We start from the raw sequence: 24,713 nt of genomic DNA, 5'->3' as shown, positions 1-24,713 counted from the left end.
TTTGCAGATGACATGATACTATACATAGAGAATCCTAAAGATGCTACCAGAAAACTACTGGAGCTAATCAATGAATTTGGTAAAGTAGCAGGATACAAAATTAATGCACAGAAATCTCTTGCATTCCTATACACTAATAATGAAAAACCTGAAAGTGAAATTAAGAAAACACTCCCATTTACCATTGCAACAAAAAGAATAAAATACCTAGGAATAAACCTACCTAAGGAGACAAAAGACCTGTATGCAGAAAATTATAAGACACTGATGAAAGAAGTTAAAGATGATACAAGTAGATGGAGAGATATACCATGTTCTCGGATTGGAAGAATCAACATTGTGAAAATGACTCTACTACCCAAAGCAATCTACAGATTCAATGCAATCCCTATCAAACTACCAATGGCATTTTTCACAGAACTAGAACAAAAAATTTCACAATTTGTATGGAAACACAAAAGACTCCGAATAGCCAAAGCAGTCTTGGGAAAGAAAAACGGAGCTGGAAGAATCAGGCTCCCTGACTTCAGACTATACTACAAAGCTACAGTAATCAAGACAGTATGGTACTGGCTCAAAAACAGAAATATAGATCAATGGAACAGGATAGAAAGCCCAGAGGTAAACCCACACACATCTGGTCACCTTATCTTTGATAAAGGAGGCAAGGATATACAATGGAGAAAAGATAGCTCTTCAATAAGTGGCGCTGGGAAAACTGGACAACTACATGGAAAAGAATGAAATTAGAACACTCCCTAACACCATACACAAAAATAAACTCAAAATGGATTAAAGACCTAAATGTAAGGCCAGGCACCATCAAACTCTTAGAGGAAAACATAGGCAGAACATTCCATGACATAAATCACAGCAAGATCCTTTTTGACCCACCTCCTAGAGAAATGGAAATAAAAACACAAATAAACAAATGGAACCTAATGAAACTTAAAAGCTTTTGCACAGCAAAGGAAACCATAAACAAGATGAAAAGACAACCCTCAGAATGGGAGAAAATATTTGCAAATGAAGCAACTGACAAAGGATTAATCTCCAAAAGATACAAGCAACTCATGCAGCTCAACATCAAAAAAACAAACAACCCAATCCAAAAATGGGCAGAAGACCTGAATAGACATTTCTCCAAAGAAGATATACAGATTGCCAACAGACACATGAAAGAATGCTCAACGTCATTAATCATTAGAGAAATGCAAATCAAAACTACAATGAGATATCATCTCACACCGGTCAGAATGGCCATCATCAAAAATCTACAAATAATAAATGCTGGAGAGTGTGTGGAGAAAAGGGAACCCTCTTGCACTGTTGGTGGGAATGTAAATTGATACAGGCACTATGGAGAACAGTATGGAGGTTCGTTAAAAAACTAAAAATAGACTTCCCTGGTGGTCCAGTGGTTAAGACCCCATGCTTCCAACGCAGGGACCGCAGGTTCAATCCCTGGTTGGGGAAGTAAGATCCCACATGCTGCGTGGCCAAAAAAAAAAAAACTAAAAATAGAACTACCATACGACCCAGCAATCCCACTACTGGGCATATACCCTGAGAAAACCATAATTCAAAAAGAGTCATGTACCAAAATGTTCATTGCAGCTCTATTTACAACAGCCAGGACATGGAAGCAACCTAAGTGTCCATCAACAGATGAATGGATAAAGAAGATGTGGCACATATATTCAGTGGGATATTACTCAGCCATAAAAAGAAATGAAATTGAGTTACTTGCAGTGAGGTGGATGGACCTAGAGTCTGTCATACAGAGTGAAGTAAGTCAGAAAGAGAAAAACAAATACCGTATGCTAACACATATATATGGAATCTAAAAAAGAAAAAAAAATGGTCAGAAGAACCTAGGGGCAAGACGGGAGTAAAGATGCAGACCTACTAGAGATTGGACTTGAGAATACAGGGAGGGGGAAGGGTAAGCTGGTACAAAGTGAGAGAGTGGCATGGACATATATACACTACCAAATGTAAAATAGATAGCTAGTGGGAAGCAGCCACATAGCACAGGGAGATCAGCTCGGTGCTTTGTGACTATCCAGAGGCGTGGGATAGGGAGGGTGCGAGGGAGGGAGATGCAAGAGGGAAGAGATATGGGGACATATGTATATGTATAGCTGATTCACTTTGTTATAAAGCAGAAACTAACACACCCTTGTAAAGCAATTATACTCCAATAAAGATGTTAAAGAATAAAATAAAATAACACTAGGAGAATATCTATGTAACATCAGTGCTGCAAGGATTTCATAGGCTAGATGTGCCAACTGTACAGGAAATAACCGATATATTTTATTACCTTAAAATAAAATTCTCCACAGTCATCATAAAGAAAGTGTAAAGCCAAGTAAGTCACAGATTGGGAATAAGTAACCATTATAATCAACAAAGGATTGTGTCCAGTGTACAGGAAGAGCTCCTTCAGATCATTAAGCAAAAATGGGCAAAAGGAGTAGACGGGGAGTTCACAGGACATAGAGTTTGGCGGATGAACTATTTCAAAGAACGTACAACCGATCAAGGCGTCTTTGAGGGCAAAATCTCCAAGATCAGGCTTCTTTCTTTGGTTATATTATTGAGCTTCCAAACTTGTATGATTGTGTGCATAGACACACCAAGTGTTTTAATATCAAACTGTGAAGATATTTCAGTGATTAATATTATATCATGAAATTTCGTAGGGCCAGTCCTTTCCGGAGCGTGAAAATGGTTTTCAGGTTGGAATGAGATTAGAAGGCATTGACCCCCGTCATCCATCTGTGTTTTGTGTGCTTTCTGTAGCTGAGGTAAGAAATGGTGTTATTGTCTGGGGCTAATTGCAGTGACAGGAGAGAATTTTCTAGAGAATGACGAATTTCAGTACTTTGTCTTATAAACAAGTCCAAGTACCTTATGGATTTATTTTATTCAGTGATGGGTGAAGTATGTTCTTTAATGAAATTTTTTCCTTCTCTGAAGATTAATTTTCTAATAAGTTTCTCATTACTAGTGGTTACTCTTGATTTAATTGGTAAATAGTTTTCACCTGAGGTTGATAAAATCAGTGAATCCCACAATGTTGCTTTTGTCTGTTAAAAGAGACAATTATTCAAGTTTTATCTGAACTAATGAGAAATGTATATGAAAAAATCCATACTTATGAATCATATATTTATATAAATACATGAATTTTATGAAAATTATATAGGGTGAGGAGCCATTGATAAAGTAAATGGCTTATAAAATATAATATTTACTAAACATTTTATGTTATTAAATTGATAAAAGACCTCAGTATTTCGAATAACATCAAACATAGAAAACACTATTCACTTAATTTACTGATTGATTATAGTTATTAAACTTGTATAGCATGTCTAGGAGATGTGTTTCTCAGACTGTTTTATTATTTTCTTTGTTGAGTATGCTGGATCCATATGTTAGAGTTAAGTAAGGTCGTACCCATTTTGGTTTTTGCTGTGTACTTTAGTTTACACTGTTTTGGGATATGAATCCAAGCCAGACAGCAGGAGATGGGGTTTCTGAAAGGAATATTTGCTAGGTATTGAATGAACAAATAAACAAACTTGTCGATTAATGGTTATGTAAATTGACCTTAGATTCCTAGACTGAGTAAAAGGATAGTTTTTTTGCAGAAAAATTTTTGATACTTGAAAGATAGTGTCTAGTTTGTCAGCATTTGTCTTATCCAGATTCATCTATGAATTTGTTCTTTAATATAAGACATTTGGATGTAAAGATTGGTTCATATATATTGATGGTGTTGACAGAATAAATGAATATTTTGTTAATTTTGTGTACACTTCAAATGCATGACTCTTAATGAACGATTGTAAACATTCCGTTTTGCAGGTGTGTGGTTACCGTCTAAGACTTCATTTTGACGGTTATTTAAGCTGCTATGATTTTTGGACTAATGCTGGTTCCCCTGACATTCATCCAGTAGGGTGGTGTGAAAAGACCAAACATGAATTACACATCCCTAAGGGTAAGTCAGGAGGAAAAGACAGTCAGTTTTTTTAATGAAATACTAACAAGAGAGCCTGGTGTGAATTGATTTTCAAAATGAAAGTTTGATCCACAAAAAGCAGTAAGACTACAAGGATATCACTCTTAGAAATAAATAAATGTCTTTGAAGAAAAGCATCAAAGACCATTTAGGTCAAATATTCTGAGGTACATAGGGCAGAAGTAAAATCTCATGAGAGCATGTTATCTTACATAAAGTTTATTAAACTTTATAAGGAATGAAGAAACTAATGTTTAAATTACGGTTGAAATAAAATATTTCACTTAATCAGTGATGCTGTACAGTGAGGAAACTTGATTCACTGTATATCATTTGTTTCAAGCAGAAATCATGGAGCACAGGGAACTATGAAAGTGAAAAATTCACTGTTTTCTTTCGATGGGAATTAAAAATGTCATCTTTGTCTTTTGTTATGTGGGAGAGGAACTGGGTCTGGCAGACATGACTGAAACCTTTCTTACCTGCTGTCTGCTGGTGAGGTGAGGTTTCATAGGTTGGGATGCCAGGGGCCTGTTTCCTTGACCAGCAGATTTGTATATGAGGTCTCCTGCTTGGGTGTTAGACTCCTGGCTGACCGTGCAACTTCTGGAGTCACTGTATAGTCATTTTATTCTTAGGAAGCAGCTCAGGGTGTCCTCTGGGATCCGCCCCTGAGGCTGGCAGCAGGGTCCCCTGAGATTGCTGGGTTTCAGGGAGGTTGGAACAGTCCCCAGGCTCATTCACCCCGTGGGTAGTGAGTGTTCGTGGAGCCCTTCCTGTGTGCAGGCCCTGGGGACAGAGCAGTGAATAAAGGAAACCGGCTCTGTCTTCATGGGGCTTTCATTCCAGAGGGGAGGAGGAAGATAAACAGAGAGAAAGGTGCGTGTCTAGCGGCGACAGGCGTGGAGCGCTGAGTGGGGTCCCAGGGCTGCCCTTGCCATAAGCGAGGTGAAGACAGGCCTGGGGTGTGACGTCTGACAGATGCCTAGACGGATGCACGACAGAGACAGCCAGGTGGCTCCCTGGGGAGGAGCACGTGTCAGAGCCCAGCAGCGGGTGTGGCGCAGACCAGGAATCACAGGAGCGCTGGAGCGGAGAGGCAAGGGCCAGGAGGGGAGGAGATAAGTGAGAGGTGTCGCTGCGGCCTTGAAGGCCGTGCAAGGAGTTTGACGTCTATTCTGAGTGTAACACTCCATCTGAGTATTTCCTGAGCCTGGTTATTTGGGCCAGCCCCACACGAGCTGCTTTAGGGCACATGGACGGGAGGGTCAGGCATTTTATTGGGAAGCCCGTAAAGACAAGGGCAGAAAGCTGGAGCTGCCACGTGGCCTGGTGGGGGGGGGTTCTGTCGTCCCTGCAGTGTCTGGCTCCCCCGGGGCTGCTTACCTTCAGGCCTACGCTGGCCTCGGGGACGTGGCTGCTTCAGGAGGCCTGAGGGACGCGGGAGATGAGACTTCTGTCAGGCCACCAGGGTACTGATTCCATATTTGAATGAGTTGTAAACTTTGTAGGGAATGACATGCATGGTGGGAAATCAAACTCAACAGTTTGGAATTCCATACATTAAAACAACACTGAAACAGTTTAGAGGTTTTAATATAAATCTTTTGTGTCTGCTAAAGGACATTGAATTTATGGCAGAAAACTGAATAAGAGTAGTATTGATACATTTATTATGCACATGGTTACATCTTGTGGGTATTTTGAATAATCCTTCCTTTTATTTAGGTTATAGAAAAGATAAATTTGTTTGGATGGATCACTTTAAGGCCTGCAAATTGCAAAATGCTCCCAAGAAACTATTCAGAAACAGAAATTCTGTAAGTATTTTCTTCCATAGTATAAATCAGATTTTTACTTCAGCTTAAATTTATTAAAATTCACTATGTATTCTGTTGTATTTTAATCTTTTAAGAATCCTTAGCTTCCTATGACTTTTCTCACTAAATTTGTCAGTCTCCTGTGGGCATATTTGTTTTTCTTTTAAACATACAATTAAATAATTAGATGGAGAGAGTAGAAAACTTTACATGTAAAGCTGGCTAAAATTTGAAATGCCTTTTAGAAGGTGTTTCTTTTTGCTTCTAGTGAGTTAGTCGTTTAAATTTAGTTTGATGCCTTGAGACCTGCTGATATGCCAGGTGGGCTTTGACTGTACCTGGTCCAGTTGTATTTATGTGGAATGAAAAAGAGGGTGACGGTTCATATAGATTCGAAGGGTGTGTGAGGATTTGGGTGGCGCACACTCACCCTCTGTGTCCCAGCAGCCTGACAGGTGTTCAGGAGAGAAGGAGAAAAAGTCGCAGCCCCGCCTCCTCTGGGCCCCAGGTGAGGCCACACACCGCGGAGGGGCGGGAAGCCCGGAGCCAGGGAGGCCCCGCCACCTGCTGGCTGTGTCCCCTGAGGACAGTCCCCACCCCCCGCCCCGCTTCCCCAGGCTTCAGTCTGCTGCTCTTGAGTCCGTGTTCTACAACTGCTCAACATGTTTCATAGACTCGTATCAAGGAAGAGAGTTAGAGAAATGTGGACATGCTTTAAAAAAAGTAATGTGCTAAAGGAAACCAAAAATCAGCATCCAGTATAGATAGTAAAGAAGTAGGGGAAAAAAAACCCTCTTCTAGTCCCTGGCTATTGTGTGTATATTTTCTAAATCCCAGGCCTGGCTAATTATAGCTACAGGAAAAGTGGGGCTTTATCATTGTCATGTTATTATAAATCATAGCCCTTAGTATTTTTAATACTAAAGAACATGTGCAGGTACTAAAATAAGCATTTGTTTTTTTTCAACTATGATTTATTTATGGATAAGCGCATATGTTCCTTAAATGTTGAGAAAGCCACTAATTTCAACACTTGATCCAAGTATAAGTGATAATTTTAGTGCTAAAGAGCATATCTTTAAAACTTTTCCAAATAGTGGTATTTGGAAATATACCACCCATCTAAAGCCTACGGGGACCAGAGAAAATTATTTGATATTACTGTATTCAGTAAATAGTGTATTTTAAAATTAATACAGTTATTCTGTGAACTGAAGAGGGAAAATGATGATGAAAGGGGAAATAAAACCTACCTGCACAACAAAAGAGAAAAGCACAGAGTAAAAGCTCGTTTCCTGGGATTCCTTTTTTATGAATGTACGCTTGGTAACAGTCTGTTGGAATATTTTTACTGTCTGGCTTCATTCTGCAGTGTAAGTGTTGATACCCTGTAGACTTTTCTGATGCTAAACATGACAGAAGTTTTGACAGTGGCTCAGTCCTGTTTGGTGTCCTGTTTCTCTTTGTACCTCTTCCCCGTGTTAGAACGGGCCAATACCTAAGGAATTTCAGGTTGGAATGAAGCTGGAGGCTGTCGACAGGAAGAACCCTTCCTTGGTGTGTGTGGCAACCGTAGCAGATATTGTTGGAGATCGCTTGCTAGTGCATTTTGACAATTGGGATGATAGTTACGATTACTGGTGAGACACCAATGTGCATTGTATTTTTGTGTGTTCGTGTTTGCCGTTAAGAATTTATGTTCATTCCATGACTGTCACTGTTCTTGCTGTTCTTATAGTAATGAACATGAGGAATCTAGTGGCTGGCTTCTCACTACCTTCCTTTCCTCGTGAACTGTTGCATTAAAGAACCCGAGAGAGGTTTTTTTCCATCTCTGAGAGGTTGCCTAATGAGGCCTCATCTGAAATAATGTGACCAGTTCAGGGCACTCCACTATATTGTGTCTAGTTTGTAAGGGAAGCATTTCTGTAAAGAGGAAGTTAAGAACTTGCAGTATTATTTTTTCCTGAAAAATGTTGAACTCAGACTGTCATATTTTTAAAAGGGAAGATTCAGGGAGAGTGGAGTGAATTATTTGAAAGCCTGTGAAGAGCAGAGAAAATGTATGCTCACGATGCCATTAAACTAACATTGCATGAGTTAAAAGGATTTTCTGGGTGAAAACCTGAAATATGGAAGAGGGCACGGCAAAAATAATTTTTGTGGCATTTCTTAAGAGCATATCCTGAATAATTGACAAGTCCCCGCCTGAGGCTGTGATTCTTCATGTGCATGGTGGGAGGAGGGGGGCTGTTTTCTTCTTTGAACTAAGAAGAGCATGGATTAATTGCTATATGTGTCTTAGGTAGTGTAGTCTGGGTTCCTGAAAAGGAGAGGGAGGAAATTGTGGGCATGTGGAGTCTGGTCCGTCTTATTAAAATTTGGACTGGCCTATTAATATTTTCCCTTGCTGCTAGCAAGAAGTGGTAGACGGGGTTTATTAAAATGTTCACTCTCTGGGGAGATCACTGGCAGTTCAGGTCCTAGTCAAACACTTTTTAAAGAAATACTTTTAAATTTCAAGAAGGTTATGTAAAAGAGAAGTTTGGCCACTCAGCTTACAAAATATAGAACTAAAATTACTTCTGTTTCTCTTAGGCTATAAAATATTTTAGCTATGCCGTAGTATTTTCCATGTCATCTCTTAATATCTAGAATGATCATTACTCTTGGATTCTTTCTCTGGTGTTAATATGGGATCTAAAATAGAATCCTGTTTTTGCAGGTGTGATGTCAATAGTCCTTATGTTCAGCCAGTTGGTTGGTGTCAGGAGCATGGAAGAACTCTGATAGCACCCCAAGGTGAGTGGACTGGCAGGGTTCTCTTTGAAGTCATCTCTGTGTGAGTGGCAATGCCCATTCTTATTTCTGTTTATGGAAACCACATTTCAATACAAAGTGTATGATAAAAATATCGTGCAAGATTCTGTGGACCATCAAGGGACCCAGATGTCTGAAATCTGCACATCCTTCCCCATAATGCAAATGGACTGTGTTTATAAAGACATATTAGGCAGCCATTTAAAAAAATTGCTATTTTTTTATCCAATGAAATGAGTGCAATCACTGTGAACTGACTTTTAAAACTAGCTATTTCCACCTATGTAATTTAACTTATAACCAATGTTAATTCATTAATTGACCATTAGGTTATTAAATGTACTTAACTTTGGAGTTAAATGTAAGAAATGCAGAAACCTAAGAAGTGAGAATTAATAATGAGGGCCTAGACTTGCCAGACTCCTTCACCGAGCCAACTTAGTGGCTCAGCTAAACACTGACATAGGGATTTTCTTGTTATTTATCTGTTTTCTCATTACAGAAATGGAATCTCTCTCCATTTATTTAGTTCTTTGATTTATTTCAGTGGCATTTTGTGGTTTTTCTCATATAGATCTTACATATATTTTGCTAGATTTTATAACTATTCTATTATTTTGAGTGCTAATGTATATGGTATTGTGTTTTTAATTTCAAATTTCACTTGTTCATTGCTGGTATATAGGAAAGCAGTTGAATTTTATATGTTAACCTTGTATCCTGCAACCTTGTTATAATCACTTATTGGTTCTTGGAGTTTTTTTGTTGATGCTTTTGGATATTCTACACCTCTGTGAACAAAGTTATATTCCTTTCTTCCCAGTCAGTATATCTTTTATTTCCTTTTCTTGTCTTATTGCATTAGCTAATATGTACTGTGCTGTTTTGATCACTGTAGCTTTTTAGTCAGTTTTGAAATCTGGAAGTGTGAACCCTCCAACTTTGTTCTTCTTTTTCAAGATTGCTTTGGCTATTTGTGACCCCTTGCAGTTCTTTATGAATTTGAGGATTGGCTTTTCCATTTCTGGAGAAATGACTGTTGGGATTTTGGTAAAGGTTATGTTGAATGTAGATTGCTTTAGGGAATGTTGCCATCTTAACAGTATTAAGTTTTCTAATCCATGAACATGGGATGTCTTTTCACTTACTTAGACCTTCTTTCATTTCTGTCAGCAGTATTTTTTAGTTTTGGGTGTACAGGTCTTTTACCTCCTTGGTTAAATTTATTGGTATTTTATTCTTTTGGATGCTGTTGTAAATGGAATTGTTTTATTTATTTATTTTTGGAATTTTTTATTTCTGGCATAAAGAAACACAAATGATTTCATAGTCTGCAATTTTGCTGAATTTGTTTATTAGCTCTAGTAGGTTTTTTGTGTGAATTCTATGGGATTTTTTTCATATAGAATTGTGCAGTCTATCAAAATAGTAAAGTTCCAAAAAAATTCATATTTCTAATTTGAATGCCTTTAATTTTGTGTCTTGCCTAATTATGCTAGCTAGGACTTCCAGTACAGTGTTGAATGTAGCGGTAAAAGTAGGCATTCTTGTCTTTTTCCTAATCTTAGGGTGGAAAGATTTCAGTCTCTCACTATCAAGCATGATATTAGCTGTAGGTTTTTCATAAATGCCCCGTGTCATGTTAAGGAAGCTACCTTTTACTCCTAGTTTTCTGAGCGTTTTTATCATAAAAGGGTGTTGAATTCTGTCCAGTGCTTTTTCTGCATCTATTGAGAAGATTGTGTGGGACTTTCTTCCCCTTTGTTTCATGGTGTATAATCCTTCTAATGTGCTGTTGAGTTCAGTTTGCTACAGTTCTGTTAAGAACTTTTGTATCTGTATTCATAAGGGGTATTTGTCTGTTGTTTTCATGTCATGACTTTGGTCTGTTCTTTTAAATGCTGTAAATGGAATTGTTTTCTTAATTTCGTCTTTGGATTGTTCATTGCTACTTTGTAGAAATACAATTGATTTTTGTGCAATGATCTTATACTCTGAATTCATTTATTCGCTCTAATAGTTGTGTGTGTGTGTGTGTGTGTGTGTGTGTGTGTGTGTTAGGATTTTCTATATGCAAAATTATGTCATCTATAAGTAAAGATACTTTCACTTCTTCCTTTCTGATCTGAATACGTTTTCTTTCTTCCCTGAACCCTCTGTCTAGACCTCCCAGTGCATGTTGAACAATAGTGGCAGGATCAGACATCCTTTTCTTGTTCCTGATCCTAGGGGAACGCTCCGTCTTTGCATGTTAAACATGATGTTTGCTGTGAGCTTTTTGTGGATGCCCTTTATCAGATTGAGGAAGGTCCCTTCTATTCCTAGTTGTTTTATCATGAAAGGGTCGTCCTTTATTCTATTAATATGGTTTTATTATATTTATTGCTTTCTATATGTTGAAACAATCTTGTCTTCTTGGGATAAATCTCGTGTGTGTGTGTGTGTGTGTGTGTCTGTGTGTGTATAAATATATTTTTTCTTACATATTGCTGCACTACTTGTTTAGCTAATATTTTATTGAGGAATTTTGTGTCTGTACTCATAAAGTCATCTACTCTTTTTTTTTTAACACATTACTTTAAAAAAAAATTTATTTATTTATTTGGTTGCACCAGGTCTTAGTTGTGGCAGGCAGGCTCCTTAGTTGCGGTTCCAGGGCTCCTTAGTTGTGGCATGTGAACTCTTAGTTGCGGCATACATGTGGGATCTAGTTCCCTGACCAAGGGTCGAACCCAGGCCGCCTGCATTGGGAGCATGGAGTCTTATCCACTGCGTCACCAGGGAAGTCCCAAAGTCATCTACTCTTTTAAAATGTTTTTATTCCTATTAGAGTATCTAAAGCTGCTCTGAGTGCTAAGGAAAAACAAGATGAACAATAAGTCAAGAAGTTTGGTTATTTAAAACCTTAATACACCATATGATTACTCGTCTTTAGGGGGGACTCAACCATATTAGAAAGGGGTCCACTCTTATGGTGCTGCAGGGTGTTGACCCTGCACAGTGGCCTTCATTGAACACCAGGAAGCTTCCCATTTGGTTTGGGAAGTAAATGTAAAATGAAAATTCAAGCAGATTAGCCACTTAATCAAGGTATGATCAAGAGAGTGGAGTGTAACGAAAATATATGCAAAGGAACTGTGAGTAAAAATTGGGTGAAGGCAATTAAAGCTGAGCAATAAACAAAATTGCTTAAAGCTCGTGATGAGTTGTGATCATGCTGACCTCTAGGTTTGTGGAAAAGCACGAGTGCACCAGAGATGTTAGTCCCTGTTAACTGCACGAGAGGAAAGGTTTGAGGCCGTGGGGTAGAAGGAGCCCTGAGGCAGGATAATAGAATGCTGTGCACTCAGATAGTTCACAAATGGGAATTAAACATGAGATTTTAAAAGAAAAACCTACCAACCCACATGATCTTCAGATATTTTCTCCCTTACAACAAGGTTGGAGCTAGAACTGCTTGAAATACACATATATGTTATGTATTGTATTTTATATATATTATCTGTCATATAGACTTTATATTTGTATATGTATATTTAGAGTTTAAATATAGGAAAAGATAAGAAATTAACATTGTTTGGATGATTTGTTTCTGTTAGTAATTTGGCTCCACAATTTGTTAGCTGTAGTTATTTTACTTAAAGTGAATTTGTGTTTTACACATCATTTATGCCTATAGATTTTTACGTTAAATTTTATTTTATGGTTGTAATTACATATCAGAAAAAATGTATTTGCTATATTCGTCATAGCTTGTGTGTGTGTGTCTAATTGTACTTCTGAGAGCGATTAAGGCTCTTGAAAGTGGAACAGCATGTGCTGATCTGTATGGTTACCCCTGGTGTGCACTCACATTCTCATAGATTCCCTATAAAAGAACTTCTTCAGAGAAAGAGAAAAAAAGATTAGTTTTTGAAACATGTGACCTATAAATTGTAAAGGTGTTATTTTGCTGATGTAAGTTTAATCCAAGGTGTTACATATTCTACTCAGTATCTTTCTAGAAGGACTAAAAAATATGGCAGGGCCCTCTATTCCTTTAGAAGATGCAATCTGCTGGGATCTTAGTCGAAGTCACAAAATGACAAGAAGGTGTTAGGTAGATGCATAGAAAACCGTGATAATACAGATGTTACATTTGAGGAGGAAAAGTCCCTCTCCAGACGGCTTGCCGGGCTTCGTAGTGAGGTCCTGATCTTCATCTGGTGATGGGCAGGCCATGTCCACTTAACAGTCACCTCCTTACAAACAGGGGTAAATCTGATCCTTTTGTTGAAGTAAAATCTCCTAGTAGCATAGTTTTAGGTAGTACATCATATAGCCAACTCTGTACAATTAAAAATTAGATTGGTCTATTAAAGAACATTAATAGATTGTTAGATTGTTAGCTAAAAGTTACCTTTTTTTCTTTTCTAGTTCTTTTGAATGGTATTGCTATTTTAAAAGTAACTCTGATTGCTTTGTATGTATACGAAGTTTCCAGTACACTTTATGCTCAGGGTGACTTGTTTACCAGTTAAAACAGTGGGTTTTTTCAACAGTCTTGTATGTGTGAAAGTGTGTTCTGTAGTCAGCGACAGGGGCCTCCACCCCAACGAGCTTCCCGCTCAATCTGGGCAGGTGGACCGGGAGCCCTGCGGACCCTGTTGACTGACAGCAGGACCACGTCCCCCCTGAGGGATGGTGTCCTGCCCTGAGATCCTCTCCAAATCTGTTGTCAACTGAACTCAAATTCAGTTCAGCAAACATCATCTCCACAGTGACTTCTGTGTTTACAGAAGGTGGAGAACCAAGTAAGAATAAAACATGATTCTTGCCCTGAAGGAAGGGATCTATATATATTTTTGTAAAAACTTTATTGAGATCTAATTCACATACTATACAGTTCATCCATTTAAAGTGTAAGATTCAGCGTGTGTTTTTTTTTTAACATATTTACAGAGTTGTGTAACCATCACCACAATTTTAGAAGGTTTCCGTCACCCCAGAAAGAAACCCTGAGCCACTTAGCTTTTATCCCCACCTTCCATATTCCCTGCAGCATTTGGAGACCGTTAATCTACTCTTTGTCTTGCCTCTTCTGAATATTTCATGTAAATAGAATTGCATGATATGTGGCCTTTTGTGTCTGGCTTCTTTCACTTAGCATAATGATTTTAGAGTTCATCCATGTTGCAGCATGTATGAGTACATTGTTTCTTTTTAGTTTCAAATAATATTCATTGTGTAGATAAACCACAATTTGTTTATTCATTCGTCAGTTGATGGGCATTTGGGTTGTTTTCACTTTTTGACTCTTTCAGATACTGCTGCTGTGAATATTTGTGTATGAGTTTTTGCTTGAACATGTTTTCAGTTCTCTTGGGTATAGACTTAGGAGTGAAATTGCTGGGTCATATAGTGATTCTACGTTTGCCTTACTGAGTAGTTAGTGAGTAATTACTTACTGACTCTTCACCACAGGAGCTGCTCTGTTTTAATTCCCATCAGTCGTGTGTGAGGGTTCCAGTTCGTCCACGTCCTTGATGACACTCGCTGTCTGTGTTTTGTTTATAGCATCATAGTGACCGTGAAGTGGAATCTCACCTTGGGTCTCATTTTTCTTGAATGCCCAGTACGATGTTGTTAGCGAACCCAGGTCTGGCTGCTCGCCGCTCGAAAGCCAATTCTCAAGAGACAAGTGTTGGTAGGAAAGGACAGGTTGCTTTATTTCGGAGGCCAGCAACCGGGGGAGAGGGTGGACTCCTGTCCGAGAACCAACTCCCGATTGCTGTTCAGGGGCAGGGGCTTTTAAAGGGGAGTTTCAGGGCTGTATAGGCAGAGGGAGGGAGCAGAGCAGCATAGTCGGTTCTGACAGTCATCTTGAAATCAGTAATGTGGTGGTCTGATCGGCGTCATCTTGGTTGTTTTAAGTACAGTTAATCTTTGGTTCCAAGGTTTGTTCCCATTTCTTTGAGGCCAGTTCTCGGAACTGTGGCAGCTTATGTCATGGCTTCAATCGGTCATCATGTAGTCGTCCTCCTCCACCTGGTGGGGCTTCATTATCTGCAAAACAGCTCACCGGAGATGGCTCAGAATATTATCTATAGCCCTTAAGGAGGAACTGAAGGTCCTTGACTATGCTTAATGACTAAGCTATTATTATTCGGTCTCCTTTAACTGTTTTCCTCTGTTTCTGCATTTTCTCACTTCTCTGATTAAACTTATTCTTTGGCTAAAGTTTTTCCACAGACAAAAGGCAGGCTGAGGACATGGGGGGGGGGCAAGGAACTGCCCAAGGTCCTGCTCCGTTTCAGTGTCACACATTTATCTGTTTTCATGGCAACTTTGTGAAGCTTTTGTCAGTGATTTCAGTTTCATAGTTGAAGAACTGAGGTACAGAGAGGTCAGGTCACGGGCCCTGGACCTCTCACGTGGTGGGCTGGGGGTTTGGGAGCACGCCCTGTTAGTTGGTCTCTAGAACTCCCTTGCCCTTTCTCCTTCACCACCCTGCGTGAAGTCTGATGCACACGGGCTTCTGATGGTAATGGAAGGAAAGCTTTCAGGAACACAGGAGAGGCAGAGGTCAATCCTAACCTCGTACGTGGGTGTCTTCACATTGGAAGCAGTGTTTGCATTAGTCTTTGAAGGATGTGAGAAATGGGGTGGAAGAGAATATTCTGTAGAAGGAACAGTGTGCAGGAAAGTAAGATGGCAGGAAGTTCCTGGCAGATTTAGGAATTAACGGTGTTATGAGCAACACGCTGGGCTGCAGGGTAGGGGTTGGGGGAGGGGGAAGAGGAGGTGAGAAGTGACGTAGAACATTAGGCTCACACTGATTAGTGATTTGTAAATGTTTTTACTTTATTTAAAATATGAAATAATTTTTAAGATTCAGAAGAGTCATGATAACAACAAAAAAAATCCTCCTCCTTTGCCAAAACATTTGAGATTAAGTTGCCAATATGCACGCTTTGCCCGTCGCCCAGTAATGTCCTTTATGAAAAAAACAAATAAGCAAACAGAAAAACAGATTTACTCCAGGCTCACAGGTTGTGCTTACTTTTCATGTCTCTTTAGTGTCCCTCAATCTGCAGTGGTTCTTCAGCCTTTCCTTGACTCTTATGAACTTGACACTTTGGTGGAGTACAGGCCGGTTGTTTTGTAACATGCTTCTCACCTTGGGCTTGTCTGATGTAGTGGACGTGGGTTCTGCACCTGGGGAGGAGTGTCCCAGAAGCATTGCTGGGTTCTTACGGCATCCGCTCAGGTGGTGCATGATTTCACGGCCCCTTTGCTGTCGACATTGACCTCGGTCACTTGATTACAGTGGTGTGTGGCAAGCTTCTCCACTGTAAAATTACTCTTTTTCCTTTTGTAGTTAATACGTATTTGCTGGAGAGTGACTTGAGATTATGGAAGTACTCTGTTCCTCATCAAACTGTCACCCACTAGTTTTTAGCATCTGTTGATGTTCATGAGATAAATTAGTTACTAGTGTGATATTTGCCAAATGGTGATTTTCTAATTTCATTATTCCTTCTATATTTCTTAGTTGACTTATGCTCCCCGTGATTTATTTATTCAGTTTTTATAATCTGTTACTATCATGATGTAGGACCTTAGTCGGGGGAGGGTGGGATGGAAAGGCTGGTGAGCAGCCTTTCTTGACCTCAAGGAGCTGACAGTCTACTGGGGCCTGTTTGGTGAGTTTATAAATATTGTTATAGATGATAGCAGTGAAATTAGTCAGAAGTAATACCTGGCCAGAAAGAGAAAGATGTGCTTCACTGAGAAGATTATATGAAGGTGTACTGCCCCATAACAAATAACCATGAAGTTTGTGGCTTAAAGCAGTACAGGTTTCCTGTCTTACAGTTCGGGAAGGCAGGGGTCCAAAATGGATTTCACTTCAGTTTTGGGATATTTATGAGGAATTAGTAGGATGGGTAGATCAAGGCCATTTTATGAAAGATCTTTAAAAGCTGGAGTGAGGAGTTTATAGTCAAATCTCTGATGTAACTATGGTTAAGCATTTATTTGGCAATAGTAGGCCAGATTAGAAAGGAGGCTGGGACGACCACTAGGGAGATTCACTGTACATGAAAATAAGGAGCGTGGGCCTTAACCAGGGCTGTGGGTCTGGGGCTGGGGAGGGGTGCGGCTCTTTAGAATTGCTGCTTACTTGATTTGGCAGGTGACTGACTAAGCAGACCTATATGAGCTCTTTATTCAGAGTTTTTTGTGGTCTGCAGGGCTCTGGGAATTGATGGGCCACGGAAATAAATTGGGTTCCTGACCTAGCAAGGCTCTCTTTTCTTGTAAATATTGTGTTCTACAGTAAATGCATTTTAATGCAATAGCAAAAAGCCTTCCAAAGCAGAAAAAAAATTAACTTGCATATTTTGCTAACTGCGGGACAGCTTTCTGTGGCCATTTGATACAAGGTGCCATACTGTTTTATGTTATTGTGTCTGCGCCTCAGGTGGGCGGCATATGGGATCTTCCCAGACCAGGGCTCAAACCCGTGTCTCCTGCATTGGCAGGCGGATTCTTAACCACTGTGCCACCAGGGAAGTCCCTGGAAATAATTTTTAAGCATTAGGTAAATACTTCTAGATTACTCTCCACATAGTTTTTGTCTTCCAACAACAATATTAGAAAATTCAGACATTAAAAAGAAAAAAAAAATGGAACAAGACCAGATCTCTCAAAATATAGGCACAAATTTTCTGTGAAGATCTTAAAATTTGTTTTTTTGCTGTTGAGTTGTATGAGTTCTTTATATATTTTGGATATTAACCCCTTATCAGATAAATGATTTGCAAACATTTTCTCTCATTCAGTAGGTTGTCTTCTCATTTTGTTGATAGTTTTCTTTGCTGTGCATAAGCGTTTTAGTTTGATATAGTCCCACTCATTTATTTTTGCTTTCGTTGCCTTTGCTTTTTGTATCAAATCCAGAAAGTCATCACCAGGACCAATGTCAAGGAGCTGACTGCCTATGTTTTCTTCTAGGAGTTTTAAGATTTCAGGTCTTAGCATTCATGTCTTTAATCAGCTTTCCAGGGTTCTATAATGTAAATTAACTTGCTCCCTACTGGCATTTCTCTGTAACAGGTTTATGTTTTGCATTCTTAGTTACTGAATGTTAAATCAGTTTTCATTCACTTATTTCCTTTTCACACTTCCAGGAATTTTTGTTGACAGTTCTCATCTGCTTTTGGCTTTTTACCTGTTGTCGTTGTGACTTTATGTCCTTGTATTAGTTTTATTAAATTTTTTTGTATAACCTACATTTTATTTATACTTTCTTTTTATGTTCATTTCTCCTTCCACCCGAGTTACTCTCCCCAAGTAGATATTGGGTTGGCTAAAAAGTTTGTTCGGGTTTTTCTGTAAGACGTTACAAAAACCCTAGCAAATTTTTTGGCCAACCCAATAGCAATTGGTGGTAATCCCTCCATGTTAATTACCATGAGCTAACTAGCATATCAAACCACTTCATAAATTTTAGTGCCTTAACACATTAAAAATTGATTTCTTGCTCCTGGCATAGTACAGGAGCTCCTGTCATAGTACAGTAATGGTTGATAGGGGTTAGTTCTGCTCCATTTAATTACTCTGGGATTGGGGCTCCCCCAGGTCCTTGGGAATCTTTCTATCTGACCTGAGAATGGAAGAGGACTGATGGTTACACATGAGAGGGGTTTGGGGCCAAAGTCAGAAGTAGCTTATTACAATCATTTCTACCCACATGCATTGGCCAGAACTCAGTTACATAACTGCATTCAAATGCATGGGAGTAAAGGAAATGTAGTTCAGCTATTTTCCCAAGAGGGAAATGAACAATTAGCCATTCTATGCTATGCATATTTTGCTAATTCCCATATAATTGCATATACACACACATGTACACACTCAGACACTCATATGTTCATGAACCCATGTCTTTTTTTAGATTATTGCTTGTGCTATAAAAATGGGCTTCTATTATGTACATCTTTTTCCATCTTTTTTTATGTTGCTCAACTACATCTCATGGCAAATCTCTTCCAACTCATTTGTTATAGTTCTAATTCTTTATAAAGCCTACATAATATTCCATGATGTGTTGTATCAAAATTAATTCAGTATTTTCTCTGTTGATAAGCGTTCATTTAAAAATGCCTTTATTGATACTTTGGTGGCATTTAGAAGGGAGCAGAGCTAAATGTTCTACATTTTTAAGTTGGAAGTCTAGCATTCAAACTTGTTGTGAACAAATGCTAAATGCAAGTTTATTTTCAGAAATAAAGCTATAATGATTGATAATTTGGGAGATGATGGAATGTACTTTGTAGGAATAACAGCAGTTTGTTTCTTTAGATTCCCCAGAATCAGTTGGCTGGACATACTTATTAGCAAATATTCTAGATGTTTGAGGAGCACATAGAAATATTTAGCAAGCTATGTTCTGATACCAAATAACTACTTAAGTTTACTTCATAATTTGAAAAGCTAAAATTACATTAGCAAAATTTACAGTATAAATAAATCTTTTATTTAGTTGCAACATTAACTGTTAACTTGTTTTAGGCAAACAAAAAATTACTATATTTTAAATGGCATTGTACTCTTTCCTGTAGATAGATCCTACTGGCATAAGGAAGGTGAGAGTTCAGAGAAAAACTAATTAAGTGCCTGCGAAGAGTGAGGTACCGCTAGAACCTGAGGGTGTAACAAAGAATGGTAAAGACATAACATATAAGGGTCATTATGTTAGTCATAGAATATTATTCAGTGAAATATTATGTAGTTAGTGACATTGAGAGAAAAATAGGAGCGAAATAAACAATGTGTTTTTCTATAATGTTAGCTATTGAGAGACAGACAGACAGAGAGAGTGAGACAGAGAAAGAGGTGATTAACCCCGTCTCGAATGCCTGGGCTGCATTAGGTGCTGTGGGAGCCATGCACGTTTTGAAGACAACTCTGCTGGGAGCTTGGCCAGGGTGGCACAGATTGGTTTTTTCCCGTGATCTCTCTTTCCTCAGTCTATGCTGAAGACAGTTCCCCACAGCCATCATTTGAGCAAAATGAGCTCTTTGACACATGCTTGAGATACTGATGCTCCACACCATAGACCCAGGAGTTCTCCGTGTGCTTTAGCATGTGATTGACGACCAAGTAGCAGATCTGATGTCCTGTTATAAATATTTGGGAGTCTAATTTGTATTCTTTGGCCAGAAAGGATATTTTAACTTTAATTGTAATGAGCTGAATATGAGTCCAGGACTTCTGGCATCTAAGGTACCGTCAGTGTGAGGTGAGTTTCGATGTGTCTTTTGAAAACCAAATCGGGGGGACCTGAAGTAGGCTTAACCGTGATTGTCCTCACGTCTGGTGGTCAGTGGTGTACAGTGTCTGACCCAGGATGCTTGGTGGTCATGCAGTGTTAAGATGGTTTTCATAACTGGCCCCTCTGTGTGCAGAACCAGAGGGCAGGTCCCAGTCAGTGATGGCTTTTCTCAGTCTCTACCATTGGGAGGCCCGGAGTCTGGACAAGACCCTGCTCTGCCTTGTGAGCGCTGCCTGAATCAGTCTCTCAGAATGATGGCGAAACCCACTCCGGCTTCCCTGGTTCTGGTGGTCCGGCCCTCGTTGCCTGCTGATGCTGGTGCTTTCTCCTGCCGTAGTGCCCGGCAGGCAGCCTGCAGAGCATCTCTAGGCCTCAGAGCAGCTCTCGGCAAGTCTTGATCTCTGTAAATTGCAGGTCAGGAGACCTGGACTCTAGCTTTGGCTTCATTATTAGTTGTCTTGCCTTTGACATGTCACTTAAAATACCAGGTCTCACTTTCCTCATCAATAAAATGAAGAGTTAGATGAAGAGGACTCTTAAGTCCTTCCAGCATGTATTTATGGTCAGTGTTCTGTCTGTTCTTATTGAATCTTCTTGATAAGACTCTTAGCAGATCCCTGTTTATTGCTGGTTGTTAAATAGCACTATTGTCCATTACTTAAAAATTGCTTGTCCTGGGACACCAATGGTTTTTGGTTCCGGAATTGGCTCCTGGTATAACTATTGTTGTCTTGCTTCCATGGGACAGGTTACCCAGACCAGAAAGTCAGGAACGTAAGGACTTGTGCTATTTATTCATGATCCCGGCTCTTTAGAAGGAAGGATCCGGTGGCAGAATTATGTTTTGATTTAGGCTGTTGTTGTAAGAAGAGCCTGTAACCAATCTCACCCTTCAGCTGGCCTTTCTTACGTGGAAAGTTGAGGAGTGCCATTTGCCCGCACAGATGCCACAAATCAGATGCCGTGCCTGGGCTCTGTCCAGGCTGCAGCGCTGCCTGGGAGCCGAGCCAGGGATGATTCAGGAGCGTCATCCTGTCCTAACGGTGCCCCAGAATCCCAGCAGCGCCAGCGGGAAAGCAGCGTCATACCAGCTCCAGTCACCACAGTATTCAATGCAGACTTCTCAGGAAATACATTTCATTCATTTAACAGATATTTACCAAATAGTTATTGCGTGATAACAGCAGCACTGTTCTAGCTCAGGGAAAATAGCAATGACGTGAATAAATTTCTGTCAGAAGGCAGTTATGTTCTAATGGGCAAGAGAAACGTGCAAAATATGAATAGTTAGGGGGTCAGTGCTGTGGAGAAGAATAGGGCGGGTGATGCGGTGGGGAGGGGCACGGGCGGCCTCAGGAGGTCGTGACACTGGAACAGCAGCTTAGGGGAGGGGGGTATCTGGGGAGTGGGGAGGCGGAGGGGGGGTGTCTCCTTCGGGAGGAGAGCTCGAGGGGGAGGAGGCCGTGGCGTCCGGTGGCAGCAGAGGGGAGGCCGGCTGTGCGGGGCCTGGGGTCGGGTGAGGACCTGCTTCTTTCCTGAGTGATGCAGGCAGCCCTTGGTATGACACGATTTAGGAGTTTTCACTTATGCTTCCCTTGGTTTGGCCTTGAGTTTCCCTGAGTGTGTATCCTCTTTAAGGGCTTTTCTTGACTTTAGATCCCTTGAACTCAAAGCTCTGGAATTGACCTCTGTACCCCCAGCTTCCTGATGCCAGGAAGGAGGCGGGCGTCACCCTTTCCAGGAGGAGCCCCACGGCTTCTCCGGACGTGGTCCTCAGCCTTCGGAAAAGGCCCCCGAGCCCTCATCTCCTCCGCACGCCACCCCCCTAGGCTGCCATCTGCCCGAGGACCCCTTTCCCCCTCTCTCCCCCTTCTCCCCACGGGGAGGCCCGAGGCACCCGGCTGCACCCTGTGTGTGGTCCCGGTCCCCTCCCTCAGGTCCGCCACACCTGTGCCCGGTTTTCTCCCAGTGTCGCCCGTCCCTGACATTTCAGACTCTAAATAGTGCGGGATGCGGTGGGCTGTGAAGAAACGCGCTGACACCTGTAGCCCTGTCTCCCGTCCTCTGCCTGCGTCCCCTCCCCGTGATCCTGCACCTTGGCCTCCAGGGAGAGCTCGCCCACTGTCCTGAGGCCTGGAGGATGGACGCCCTAGAATACTGGGGGAGCAGTGATGAAGGATGTGGGCAACTGAGTGAGACATCACTCTTCAAATCCCATTTCCTCTCCCTCCTAACTGTACAACACTGGGTGAACTGCTCAAGCTCCCTGAGCCTCACCTGTAAAATGAGGAGAAAAAGGTGTATGTGAGGAATAAATGAATTGGTGTGGGTGGAGCAGGCATTACAGTGTTACCAGTAAATGGAAGCCAGTTAAACAAGGTTTTCTTTTATTTTTTTTTTTTAATAAATTTATTTATTTTTGGCTGCTCTGGGTCTTCGTTGCTGCGCGCGGGCTTTCTCTAGTTGCAGCGATCGGGGGCTACTCTTTGTTGCGGTGCACCGGCTCAGGGCTGGGCCAGGAGGAGGACAGTGGGAATGGGTGGTGTTTGCAAGACTCCCGGGGCTGGAAGCCGCTCTTTTCTTCCTTGGGTTCACTGAACAGGGAAGATAGACCTAATGCATGTGTTTCCTCTTTTTTGCACACGCATAGCTCATTTCTAGAGAGTCGCACAGAGGCAGTTAGTACTTAAGAATCACTTAAAATAGTCATAGTCTTTTATTTTCACGTATTGACCGCATAAATCAGGGTAGGATTGTCCCTCTCTCTTTTTTTTTATTTTTTAACATCTTTATTGAAGTATAATTGCCTTACAATGGTGTGTTAGCTTCTGCTTTATAACAAAGTGAATCAGTTATACATATACAATATGTTCCCATTTCTCTTCCCTCTTGCATCTCCCTCCCTCCCACCCTCCCCATCCCATCCCTCTAGGTGGTCACAAAGCACCGAGCTGATCTCCCTGTGCTATGCGGCTGCTTCCCACTAGTTATCTATTTTACATTTGGTAGTGTATATATGTCCATGACACTCTCTTACCCTGTCACATCTCACCCCACCCCCTCCCCATATCCTCAAGTCCATTCTCCAGTAGGTCTGTGTCTTTATTCCCGTCTTGCCACTAGGTTCTTCATGGCCTTTTTTTTTTTTTTTTTTTTTTTTTTCCCTTAGATTCCGTTTATATGTGTTAGCATACTGTATTTGTTTTTCTCTTTCTGACTTACTTCACTCTGTATGACAGACTCTAACTCCATCCACCTCATTACAAATACCTCCATTTCATTTCTTTTTATGGCTGAGTAATATTCCATTGTATATATGTGCCACATCTTCTTTATCCATTCATCTGTCGATGGACATTTAGATTGCTTCCATGTCCTGGCTATTGTAAATAGAGCTGCAATGAACATTTTGGTACATGACTCTTTTTGACCTATGGTTTTCTCAGGGTATATGCCCAGTAGTGGGATTGCTGGGTCGTATGGTAGTTCTATTTGTAGTTTTTTAAGGAACCTCCATACTGTTCTCCATAGTGGCTGTATCAATTTACATTCCCACCAAAAGTGCAAGAGTGTTCCCTTTCCTCCACACCCTCTCCAGCATTTATTGTTTCTAGATTTTTTGATGATGGCCATTCTGAGCGGTGTGAGATGATATCTCATTGTAGTTTTGATTTGCATTTCTCTAATGATTAATGATGTTGAGCCTTCTTTCATGTGTCTGTAGGCCATCTGTATATCTTCTTTGGAGAAATGTCTATTTAGGTCTTCGGCCCATTTTTGGATTGGGTTGTTCGTTTTTTTGTTATTGAGCCGCATGAGCTGCTTGTAAATCTTGGAGATTAATCCTTTGTCAGTTGCTTCATTTGCAAATATTTTCTCCCATTCTGATGGTTGTCTTTTGGTCTTGTTTATGGTTTCCTTTGCTGTGCAAAAGCTTTTAAGTTTCATTAGGTCCCATTTGTTTATTTGTGTTCTTATTTCCATTTCTCTGGGAGCTGGGTCAAAAAGAATCTTGCTGTGATGTATGTCATAGAATGTTCTGCCTATGTTTTCCTCTAAGAGTTTGATAGTGTCTGCCCTTACACTTAGGTCTTTAATCCATTTTGAGTTTATTTTTGTGCATGGTGTCAGGGAGTGTTCTAATTTCATACTTTTACATGTACCTGTGCAATCCCTATCAAACTACCACTGGCATTTTTCACAGAACTAGACCAAAAAATTTCACAATTTGTATGGAAACACAAAAGACCCCGAATAGCCAAAGCAATCTTGAGAACGAAAAATGGAGCTGGGGGAATCAGGCTCCCTGACTTCAGACTATATTACAAAGCTTCAGTAATCAAGACAGTTTGGTACTGGCACAAAAACAGAAATATAGATCAATGGAACAGGATAGAAAGCCCAGAGATAAACCCACACACATATGGGCACCTTATTTTTGATAAAGGAGGCAAGCATATACAGTGGAGAAAAGACAGCCTCTTCAATAAGTGGTGCTGGGAAAATTGGACAGGTACATGTCCCTCTCTTAACAGCAGCTGGGTTTCTCGGGGCAGGACTAGTTGCTTCCTCTCTTGTGCACCATGCATTCCTCCCTCAACCCACCACACGCTGGTTTCCTTTGTCACCGTTGCCCTGAATCTGCCGGTCAGGTCCCTGGGCCAGGAACCTGGAGCAGGCAGAGGGGAGCCAATGCTGAAGGGGCAGATTCAGAACC

The 24,713-nt window shown here is 40.5% G+C and overlaps 1 protein-coding gene across 3 annotated transcripts in view; it reads left to right on the top strand.

Moving 5' to 3' along the window:
- L3MBTL4 (L3MBTL histone methyl-lysine binding protein 4) overlaps positions 1-24,713 on the top strand; it is a 318,381-nt gene that overhangs the window by 72,009 nt on the left and 221,659 nt on the right. For all 3 annotated transcript variants that reach the window (XM_082418694.1, XM_082418695.1, XM_082418696.1), the window contains 5 exons: positions 2,709-2,813; positions 3,880-4,015; positions 5,765-5,856; positions 7,342-7,496; positions 8,582-8,658. In XM_082418694.1, the coding sequence (XP_082274820.1) occupies positions 2,709-2,813; positions 3,880-4,015; positions 5,765-5,856; positions 7,342-7,496; positions 8,582-8,658 (565 nt within the window). The remainder of the gene's footprint in view (positions 1-2,708; positions 2,814-3,879; positions 4,016-5,764; positions 5,857-7,341; positions 7,497-8,581; positions 8,659-24,713) is intronic.

This window comes from Balaenoptera physalus (assembly GCF_965194825.1).
Source record: "Balaenoptera physalus genome assembly, chromosome: 12".
Taxonomy (NCBI): domain Eukaryota; kingdom Metazoa; phylum Chordata; class Mammalia; order Artiodactyla; family Balaenopteridae; genus Balaenoptera; species Balaenoptera physalus.
Note: the sequence above shows the minus strand (reverse complement) of the source record. Positions and strands in the feature narration are given on the sequence as shown.